The sequence below is a fragment of the Sinocyclocheilus grahami genome, unplaced genomic scaffold, assembly GCF_001515645.1.
Source record: "Sinocyclocheilus grahami isolate Dianchi unplaced genomic scaffold, SAMN03320097.WGS_v1.1 scaffold858.1, whole genome shotgun sequence".
In the NCBI taxonomy this organism is placed as follows: domain Eukaryota; kingdom Metazoa; phylum Chordata; class Actinopteri; order Cypriniformes; family Cyprinidae; genus Sinocyclocheilus; species Sinocyclocheilus grahami.
In genome coordinates this window covers 142,446-153,732 of record NW_015506037.1, presented here as the reverse complement: position 1 = coordinate 153,732, position 11,287 = coordinate 142,446, and the positions used below count along the sequence as shown (strand labels likewise).

The following is an 11,287-nucleotide window of genomic DNA, read 5'->3' as shown; positions in this document are numbered from 1 at the left end:
AGACCAAAACATGCAGATGAGCTGAAGGCCACTGTCAAAGAAACCTGGGCTTCCATACCACCTCAGCAGTGCCACAAACTGATCACCTCCATGCCACGCCGAATTGAGGCAGTAATTAAAAAGCAAAAGGAGCCCCTACCAAGTATTGAGTACATGTACAGTAAATGAACATACTTTCCAGAAGGCCAACAATTCACTAAAAATGTTTTTTATTGGTCTTATGAAGTATTCTAATTTGTTGAGATAGTGAATTGGTGGGTTTTTGTTAAACGTGAGCCAAAATCATCACAATTAAAAGAACCAAAGACTTAAACTACTTCAGTCTGTGTGCACTGAATTTATTTAATACACGAGTTTCACAATTTGAGTTGAATTACTGAAATAAATGAACTTTTCCACAACATTCTAATTTATTGAGATGCACCTGTATATGATTTTAGATGAGCAGATCTGTTATTGATTTAATACTGGTGTTTAATGTACTATAAAGTCGCTCAATTCATAACTTTTAAAGCACCGCCTTCAAAACACAGCTTATGTAACCAATCCACAGTATTCAACAATAAATTTCAAGTCTGTCAGACTTCAAATCGCCTGCTGTGAGCAATTGTCCTGTCATTATTCATAATCCGTAGGTCTCGGTTTTTATGGCGACTATCAGCTAATAGTTTTGTGCAATAAAAAAGATATTCAACCTAATTGCCTGTCAGTTACCATATTAAACAGCTACATGTTCTCAGATTCAGACATCGCACTCTTTTTCGGCACCATGAGAGTTGCATTTTTAAGACAGTGTGTCAAGTTTGAAGCACTTTCAAAACTAACTTTTAAAAACATTAAAGGGGTAGTTCACCCAAAAATGAAAATTCTGTCGTTAATTACACACCCTCGTGTCATTCCAAACCTCACCATAAAACTTCCTTCATCTTCGGAACACAAATTAAGATATTTTTGATGAAATCCGAGAGCTTTCTGACCCGGAACTACCATGTTCAAGGATCAAGATTGAGGCTTGTGAAAAAGTATTCTCGCAGCTTCATAAAATTAAGGTTGAACCAATGATGTCACATGGACTATTTTAACGATGTCCTTACTACCTTTCTGTGCCTTGAACGTGGTAGTTGTGTTGCTGTCTATGCAGGGACAGAAAGCTCTTGGATTTCATCGAAAATATCTTAATTTGTGATTAACTAAGATGAACCAAGGTCTTACGGGTTTGGAACAACATGAGGGTGAGTAATGCGGAATTTTCAATTTTGGGTAAACTATTCATTTAAGGCTTTTTATCCTCCTTTAGCTGTTTTTAAAGCATGAACATCTCCTAAAAATGCCATCTCAACAAAATCTGTTGGACCTTAGTTATACAGGGTTCCTTTAAGCAACCCAACAACTAGTTGATTTAAAAAATATCAAACCTTTGCCATTTTAACTTGTCATTATACACTCAGCCAACTGGTTTCTGATGTTTTCAGCAGGAAAAGCATCTGTTAATACTCTGAATATTATGTTTACCTTCTGTGCATTTTCGAACAGATGGCTACATGCATCAGCTTTGTGAAGTCGAAACGCCCCAGGATCCTCACGCGCCAGAATTCAAGGCCAGTCACGGAAAGGGAGATTGCAAAGCAGTCATATCAGGACTGCTGTGCGGGAAGCTCATGAGATGGGAGGTGACCTTTGACATCCAGCCTTACCTGAAAGGCCGAGAGCGGGAGGAGAAAGTTTACGAGGACCTGTGGAACGAAACCTTTCATCACCTGGCGGGACGCTCCATTATTCAAGACTTTGAACACATGGTGGATAAAGAGTGTGAGATTGAGCATGGTACAGTCGAATTACCAAATATTAAAACATCCAACTTGCTTGAATATCTGACCAAATCCCTCTATGTCATTTCTTGTAGGTTCTGGGAGAAGGTACCAGCTTTACGCCATCCACACGAGCAAAGCCTGCAACATCTTAAGCAAATACACAGCGTTTGTACCTATCGATCTGGACAGCAATGAATATTTACCCACCTGCATTGAGTACAGCCATCCTGGTAGGTCATTCTTCTAGTTCATCTGAGCTCACAAGGCCTGGCAGTTGCAATCATTATGTCAAAAGACACTCTTCTCAGGAAGAAGAAATCAAGGAGCAGGGAAACAGATGAAGCAGTCGCTCCTGGCTTAAGCACACAATTAGATTATTGTAATGACTCCTTGTGTATTTGTTTATCTCCAGGGGATGATCATAAACGAAGTTCGCACTGCAGTTCTCGTCCCGTCAGCAGGAAGAACCGTGGTTACTCTGTGGGTCTGGGTCGCTCGCAGTCAGGAGGTTTGCCTGGGCAAGAAGATGCAGCGTTATGCTACAGTAAGATTGATGACAAAGTACTGACAATTGGCTTGTTTACAAGTGTGGAGTAAAAAATGGATGGATCATAAAAGACTTGATTTTTATATTGCATGAAAGAGACTGAAGCTTGGTTTAATTTCATTTCTTATTCTTTCATTTCTTCTGGCTGTGAGTCTATGGCAATCCCTAGAAACATTTGGTAAAAAGTTATGAAATTTGGTACATTTATTGAGGCGAGTATCAACTTTTATCATACCCAATTTTAAACTCTCTAGTGCCACCAACAGGTCAACGTTCACATTTTGTCTTAAAAACTAACAACCGGTCGTTAGACTTTGAGTCAGACAATCTTGAAACTGAAGACTTCTGATATATGAAACTGCTTAATGCATTAACATATTTGATGGTGAGGATGCCAAACAGGAAGTGAGATTGAATTTTCCAATGCTTTGGTCTATTGAGTGCATTAGGTGGCAATGAAAGTTGGCACCCAAGCAGTTCATTGACAGTGCCACTGGTTAAATGTCACAAAAAGGCTCAAAAACATAAATTTGGGATAACGTGGCTTACAGTCAAATATGTATACAATTTTGGGGAATTTTGAACAGTTTCACATACTATTTTGTGTACAGACCTCAATGACAAACTATCAAATCTTCACCCAGAGGTCCAGTAGCCTCATAAAACCAAACCAAAAACACCCACAAAACTTTAACACAAAAATATATATGTGTTGTCAGAGTATTCTGACAATAAAATATCAATTTGATGAAAGGTTGGTCAAAATATACACTATACTGCTCATAAGTCTGGGGTCAGTATACATTTTTTTAAAATAAATTTAAAAAAAATTTCTTCCGTAAATCTATTAAATTGGTCAAAAGTGACAGTAAAGACATTTATAATGTTACAAAATATTTATATTACAAATAAATGCTGTTCTTTTGACAAATGTAAAATGCATCACAGTTTACAGAAAAATATGAAGCAGCACAACTGTTTTCAGCATTGATAATAAGAAATGTTTCTTGAGCACCAAATCAAAATATTAGAATGATTTCTGAAGGCTGGCATAATGATGCTGAAAAATCAGCTTTACATCACAGGAATACTTTACATTTTAAAATATGTTAAATATATAGAAAACTACTTTCACTAAAATCTCGAGCAGGGGTGCTATGAACAAACAAATGTGCATGTTATTGTAAAATCTTCTTGAGTGCACATAAACTATCATCAGCTCAGACCCATTTACAAATGCATGTATGGATGTGATTCCTTAATGCTAGTTCAGATAACAGCTTTCATTCCAAACTGATGTCAAAAGGACTTGTGTCTGCACCCTAAAACGCTTCTTTGCTCTATGTACGTAGACGATTCATCCCAAGCCCCCTGCAAAACACCCTCATCATCCAGCTGGGAACGATGTAGCTCTTCTGAAGGTACTTTTCTCTAACTGTCTGGATTCACTTAGTTACTTCATTTATTATAGTCATCAAGCGTAGCGTTAGTTCTGGCAGGTCACGTTAGTCAAGCTTGCATCAGCTGACTCTCAGTTGATCCCCATCAACCTATGGGAATACGACACCTATCTAAGCATTCATATATAAGGTCCCTCAGTATTATCAGCAGTTTTCGCATTGCTCAATAGCTAATTACCCTCCTCCATCCCCAGCTCCTCCTTTGTCAGTCAGGATTCAGCCTTCTGATTCTCCTTTGAATCAGACTAATTCTAAAATGTGTACATAACATTATTGAACTTTAACGATATCTGCAATAAATTTATTTTGATTCTGTTCTGTTTACCCTCGGGGGGTTATCGCTGCTCTCCCTGCTCTCATCCATGCTAGAAATGGATGCGCAGGGAGTTCTTGCCCAGAACAACGTGGCTTACAGTCAAATATGTATACAATTTTGGGGAATTTTGAACAGTTTCACATACTATTTTGTGTACAGACCTCAATGACAAACTATCAAATCTTCACCCAGAGGTCCAGTAGCCTCATAAAACCAAACCAAAAACACCCACAAAACTTTAACACAAAAATATATATGTGTTGTCAGAGTATTCTGACAATAAAATATCAATTTGATGAAAGGTTGGTCAAAATATACACTATACTGCTCATAAGTCTGGGGTCAGTATACATTTTTTTTAAATAAATTTAAAAAAAATTTCTTCCGTAAATCTATTAAATTGGTCAAAAGTGACAGTAAAGACATTTATAATGTTACAAAATATTTATATTACAAATAAATGCTGTTCTTTTGACAAATGTAAAATGCATCACAGTTTACAGAAAAATATGAAGCAGCACAACTGTTTTCAGCATTGATAATAAGAAATGTTTCTTGAGCACCAAATCAAAATATTAGAATGATTTCTGAAGGCTGGCATAATGATGCTGAAAAATCAGCTTTACATCACAGGAATACTTTACATTTTAAAATATGTTAAATATATAGAAAACTACTTTCACTAAAATCTCCAGCAGGGGTGCTATGAACAAACAAATGTGCATGTTATTGTAAAATCTTCTTGAGTGCACATAAACTATCATCAGCTCAGACCCATTTACAAATGCATGTATGGATGTGATTCCTTAATGCTAGTTCAGATAACAGCTTTCATTCCAAACTGATGTCAAAAGGACTTGTGTCTGCACCCTAAAACGCTTCTTTGCTCTATGTACGTAGACGATTCATCCCAAGCCCCCTGCAAAACACCCTCATCATCCAGCTGGGAACGATGTAGCTCTTCTGAAGGTACTTTTCTCTAACTGTCTGGATTCACTTAGTTACTTCATTTATTATAGTCATCAAGCGTAGCGTTAGTTCTGGCAGGTCACGTTAGTCAAGCTTGCATCAGCTGACTCTCAGTTGATCCCCATCAACCTATGGGAATACGACACCTATCTAAGCATTCATATATAAGGTCCCTCAGTATTATCAGCAGTTTTCGCATTGCTCAATAGCTAATTACCCTCCTCCATCCCCAGCTCCTCCTTTGTCAGTCAGGATTCAGCCTTCTGATTCTCCTTTGAATCAGACTAATTCTAAAATGTGTACATAACATTATTGAACTTTAACGATATCTGCAATAAATTTATTTTGATTCTGTTCTGTTTACCCTTGGGGGGTTATCGCTGCTCTCCCTGCTCTCATCCATGCTAGAAATGGATGCGCAGGGAGTTCTTGCCCAGAACAGAACCATACCACCAACTGTATGCTAATTATCAATCATCTTTGACGATAATAGTGGTCCTGACAGAATTGCAGGTGTTCAAGCATGTGAAGCCATCACAGCAGCATTAATCACTCAAGTTTGTAGCTGCTGAATTAATTAATTCGATTTGATCTAGAGGAGCACAGGCAAATTTATTGAGTGCTCTTTGCCTTGGAGTGCAGAGTATCCAACTGTATGCTAATTATCAATCATCTTTGACGATAATAGTGGTCCTGACAGAATTGCAGGTGTTCAAGCATGTGAAGCCATCACAGCAGCATTAATCACTCAAGTTTGTAGCTGCTGAATTAATTAATTCGATTTGATCTAGAGGAGCACAGGCAAATTTATTGAGTGCTCTTTGCCTTGGAGTGCAGTGTATTTGTTTGGGTGTGTGTGTGTGCTGGGCCATAGAAATCATCAGAATCCAACCTGCTCTCTCTTTTTCAGCCTCTCAAAGGAGTCCATCGGTGACCTCCGACCCCTCGCAGAGATCAGTTGAGAGCCTTTTCTCCGCCAGGTGGGTGTAGACAGAGGGAACGAGAAGGGGGAAAGAGCAAACAACATCCACAAATCAAGTTACACTATTTAAAAACACTGTAATTCACAGAACAGAAATGAATAATTCAGCAGTTTGCGTCGCTCCTGCGCCATTGTTTTAAATCATGAGTCGAATTTGCATTTTGATTGCTTTTGGTAGTCTGTTGGGTACATGCAATGAGTTCAACTCTCAGAGAAGACAGACATTCATTAGTCATTAAAAAAATGTAAAGACAGGAGATGCGTAGACTGACAATACGACAAATTTGCGCAGGTATCTAGGCGATTTTGTAATCATTTTGTTGTTATATTTTGTTGTGAAGTACATAATGCTTTTATGAATTATTTTTTCTTATAATAATTATTTTTATTTATTTATTTTTTTTATTACAATTAAATGAATCAGTGTGACAATTATCTCCTGGCAAGTGTTTGCTCTCTTGACGTCAATGGTTTTGCTATTAGCATTTTCCTTTAAAAAAAATTAGTCTAAACTTCTTGAGTATGAAGTGAAGGATACTCCAGCCTGAAGAAGTGTGAAAATTAAAGGATGTTAGTCACAACCACTCAGTTTCAGTTTTAATTAACGCTTGGCTTTAAGAAACACTGACATCATATGCAGAGGGTAAATTAACTGCAGGGTGAATACTGTATCACTGAATACTATAGGCTTAGCTCATGAATATTAATAAATATTAATTAGGACATGCACCATAAATAAATAGTTTATGTAATGTATTAATCTTTGATAACTAATTGGTTCAAATCCGGCCTGGATTATATCCTAATCCAATTCCTATACAAATTCCTATATTTTAAGTGCATAAAAACAACATTTAAAACAAAAGATAGATGGTACTCCAGGCCCCAAAATAAACACTTCACTTTCGTGTCTGGATTCTCTTTCATAGTTTTACCTCTCGCTGTCACTTGAAAGGTCAGCCGAACTAATGACCAAAACGTGAGGAGCGGCGCTATCAGGGATGTGTACACACCCCGCAAATTAAAGGATGTGAAGGGGCAGATTTCATCAAGAAAAAGCACTTTAGACGTGTCTGTGCATTTAATGACGATAGTGAGGCACCGGAGTAAAAGGTGTTGTTTCTTTTTGCCTCCAGCAAGCTGAGCCTGAGCAGGACACGTCTCCTGACGAAAGCCGCCAGGGGCTTCATGAGCCGGTCGCAGAGCAAAATCAGCAACTCAGTAGGAGAGAGCGAAAATGACAACAAGGACTACATCCCTCTGGTTTTTGTCACCATATTCTACTTTCAGGATGTTGTTGCACTGTGGTTTCAGTAGAACATACATTTGAAGTCAAAATGAAATTGAAATTGCCCCTATTAAAGGAGTGGTTGATTGCGATTTCACTTTTTAACTTTAGTTAGTGTGTAATGTTGCTGTTTGAGCATAAACAATATCTGTAAAGTTAACGGCGCTGAAAGTTCAATGGAAACGGAGATATTGTCTTTTAAAGAAAAGTCTGTTTAATGCCTACAATTACGATTGGTAGGGACTACACCAAGCTACTTCCCTGGTTGGTGACATCACAAACCCTGAAATTAACATAAACCCCACCTCCAGGAACACGCAACAAAGGGGGCGAGGCTATGTTGCACGGCTTTTCCACTGGAGCACATGCAACTATTGCCCGTAATGGTAAAGGGCATGACGTTTCCGGACAACGTGCAATACGCGGTTAGCGAATCACAATACACTGGGCCAGCTGAATATTTAGGAGTAAGTGGTATCATAGAAACAGGAAGTCAACCGGCCGTTCAAATGACAATGGAGACAGTGGCGTAGAATAAAGGTAAAATATATGAAAAACAAGGCTTTTTTTTTTTTTAAACAAAGCATGAAGACATGTTACACTGCACCCCATTAACACAATCAAGCCTAGAAAAAAAGCAGTCAACCACCCCTTTAACTTTTTTAATGCATGTTTTATATATATACATATATATTAGTGCTGTCAATCGATTAGAAAATTAACTAATTATTTGCAAATTTTTTCGGAAATTAATCGTGATTGCAATATTTTCACATTCAATCTTCAAATGAATGTAGAAACAACATAAAGATAGTATATTTTTAATATTTGTTTAATGGCACCGTTTTTATGACTGAAGACAAGTGTCACTGATACCAATACTACTGATGTCTCTAGGAAATTGTTCTCGTTTTCCTAATATTTAACCACTGACTATAGCCATTCAACATCACCGTATAATTGAGAGCTATCAAGTTTAACATTTATTAGACTTTAAAAAATAACTACTTCTAATTTAAGTGAACTTAAAACAATCTTCACATAAACCCATTATAATTAATGTCATATTTAGCTACCTGTGCCCAGCAAGTAGGAAATATACAGCAACTGAATAAAGTTATCAAACACTAAATTCTAAAGTGAATATAGATGAATCCTTAAAGCTACAACAATTATTGATTTCCTCTATTTTCTTTTGTTCTTTGATTAACAGACATCACAGCAGCTGGGTTATTGGGTTGTTTGGCTGCTATTACTTTAAGAGCTGCCGCTGCTGAACTTGACGCAGATTTGACACGCATTGTATTTTCAAAGTGTGCGCTGCCGCATTTGTGCGTGCAATTGCACAGCACGCTGTACAAGCACAGTATAATGGCTGACAGGACAGGAAATTCGTTTTTACTGACATCTGGCCTGACAAAACCTCATCTGACGCTCTTAGTCACCTGTACTGTTTCTGCGCTCGTTTGACTAGCGCCTGGAGCTGAGGTGAAGTGGAGTGCGCGTTTGAAAAGTCTCCCTTTTGATGTGGTCATAAAGACATTCTGCATCTAAATAAACAATTCTTGTCAAGAAAAAAAAGAGACAGAAGCAGCAGTGGGGTGGCCCAACCCCGCCCCTGCGTTAACTGAGTTAAATATGGTAATGATGTTTTATTAAGAAAGTTCGGGAGGAGCACGCTCAGATAATTAATCTAATTAACACGAGAGGAGCTAAATCAGTAATCAACCCAATTAACAAGATAAGAGGTGTACTGTATATATACACAGCAGACTTACCTCTGTTCCTTGACAGTTTTCCAGCATCCCTCCATCACCCCATCTCCTCTCTTAAAACTATTCCTATCCTAACCTGAGAGGGGAGGTTATACTCTGGGTTCAGGCCAAAATTCCGAGCTCGGAGGCCTCCCCTTTGGACAGCACGCCAAATACACATAACCTTTACTCTGTTTATTATATGTAAGTGTGAAGGAGACAACACGTTAGCTTTCCGCTTCTGGGAGACCATCTCTTCCTCCCTTCCTCGGGCCTCACGCGGCTTATCTGGCCATGGGCTGATGACTCTCAGCTGTGACCAATCAGCCCGTGATGAGCGGGTGCCGGTGTTCCTCGTCCGTTTCCAGGGCAACGCTGATGTGAGCTCGGGACGCTCGTCACAATATATATATATATATATAATTTATTTTTTTTTCATTGTGGAAGTAAATGAGTTTCATGTTGACTTCAATAGCGTGTATTGCATCCACTCGCCTCATAACCTATAAATAGCTGGTCAATACTCACCCTTCACACAAAGGCAGTCTTCTTTACGTATAGTGAGTAATAGATCTGTTGACATTTAACAAGCACCGATCAATATCTCATAAACGCTAAGTCTGGTTAAATGAGATGTACTATTTGAGAAGACTATATTGGTCATGGCAATTACTCAAAGTAAACGGTGATGAGGCGTAACAAAATCAGTAGAGCGTATTTTTAAGGCTAATGTAATTGACAATGCCTAAAGACCTTAAATGGCTCATTGAAGTTCCGTCTCTGAGCTTGTTTATATGTTTGAGCACTGATTAAGTAGACATTATGGTTTCTACTTCCTGTTGCAGGTGTCATTGCAGCTGTCTTGTGGGGCGTTCATGTTGGACAGTGCCTTGTGTGATGCCATCAACGTGCCCATGGACAAGCTGAAGTGGACGTCGCCCTTCACCAGCCACAGACTCAGCCTTACTCACGTGTCCCACTCCGGCTCCCGCCGCTCCGAGAGTCTGGAGGTCCACCACGGCTCCTCGCCTCCTCCAAAAGACTCAGACTTCAACGAATGCGAGGAGATGGTATCCCGCACGTCTTCTTCCTCATTCCAGGCCCGAAGCCCTCGGACGGAGGGCGAGCCTTCGTTGTTGAGTGGCTTCTCGTCGATGTCGACCGAAGCCCCTCCATCGCCTGTCAACTCTTTGTATGACAGCGGACGGGGGTCTGAGTCTGAAATCGCGGAGACACCCCTGCCGGGTTCACCCGGGATCCTGCGAAGGGCCGTGCAAGACACCGAGGGGATGGTGTGGGCGACTGCTGTTGCTCTGGCCTGGCTGGAACACAGTTCGGCCAATTATTTCATAGAGTGGGAGATGATCGCCGCCAAGGCCAGCATGTGGCTAGATGAACAGATCGTCCCAGAGGGCCGAGACCTGGCGTCGGTCAAAGCCACGGCCAATCAACTCTTCATCATCCTCAGACACTGGGACGAGAACCTGCAGCTCAACATGCTCTGCTATAACCCCAACAGCGTGTGAGGCCTGATAGGGTAGGGACAAAACTTCAAACTATGCGAAACGAGGGTTTTACTCGCCTTGAGTTGTTTTAATGTTTATTCTGTGGGTTTCGTTTTAGTTTTATGACTAGAAATCGTACCAGTATTTCATCCGCCGAAGGCCAGAAACATACTCTGCACAGGTACGTAGACGCCAATGTATTGCTAGCTTCCTATAGTATATATGTAACTTGTTTTCTTGCATTACTGTAGCAGTAACAAACTTGTAAAAGACTGTATCTGTCTCCTATTGAAAAAATATTACAGGAAGTAAAAAAATTACTCCCAGTTGTGAGGAAAGTTGTAGTTGTAAGAAATAGATGCACTTAGGATTTTATATTAGTTAATTTTTTGTGTTTTTATTTAAATTTTACATTTTGCTAAATTTAGTCATTTTAATTTTAGTATTTTTTGTGTTTTTTTTTTTTTATCTTACTATTTAGGTTTCATTTATTTTTATCTCCGTTAGTTGCCAACATTTGTAATTTTTCTTTAGTTTACGTTTTACATCACATTTTTAATTTTATATTTTATTTGATTAATTTAGCTTTATTTCAATGAACAAAAATGTTTTTAAAAGTTTTTAGTTTTAGTTAATAATAATAATAACCCTGTTG

The 11,287-nt window shown here is 38.9% G+C and overlaps 1 protein-coding gene across 1 annotated transcript in view; it reads left to right on the top strand.

Annotated features, from left to right (window-relative positions):
* The window catches only part of LOC107563127 (von Willebrand factor A domain-containing protein 5B1-like), a 30,997-nt gene extending 20,067 nt beyond the window's left edge, over window positions 1-10,930 (top strand). Inside the window, exons 7-13 of the mRNA XM_016247918.1 lie at window positions 1,534-1,824; window positions 1,904-2,041; window positions 2,224-2,355; window positions 3,711-3,779; window positions 6,014-6,083; window positions 7,222-7,348; window positions 9,973-10,930. Of these exons, the coding sequence (XP_016103404.1) occupies window positions 1,534-1,824; window positions 1,904-2,041; window positions 2,224-2,355; window positions 3,711-3,779; window positions 6,014-6,083; window positions 7,222-7,348; window positions 9,973-10,653 (1,508 nt within the window). The 3' untranslated portion in view covers window positions 10,654-10,930. The remainder of the gene's footprint in view (window positions 1-1,533; window positions 1,825-1,903; window positions 2,042-2,223; window positions 2,356-3,710; window positions 3,780-6,013; window positions 6,084-7,221; window positions 7,349-9,972) is intronic.
* Window positions 10,931-11,287: the final 357 nt, after the last annotated feature.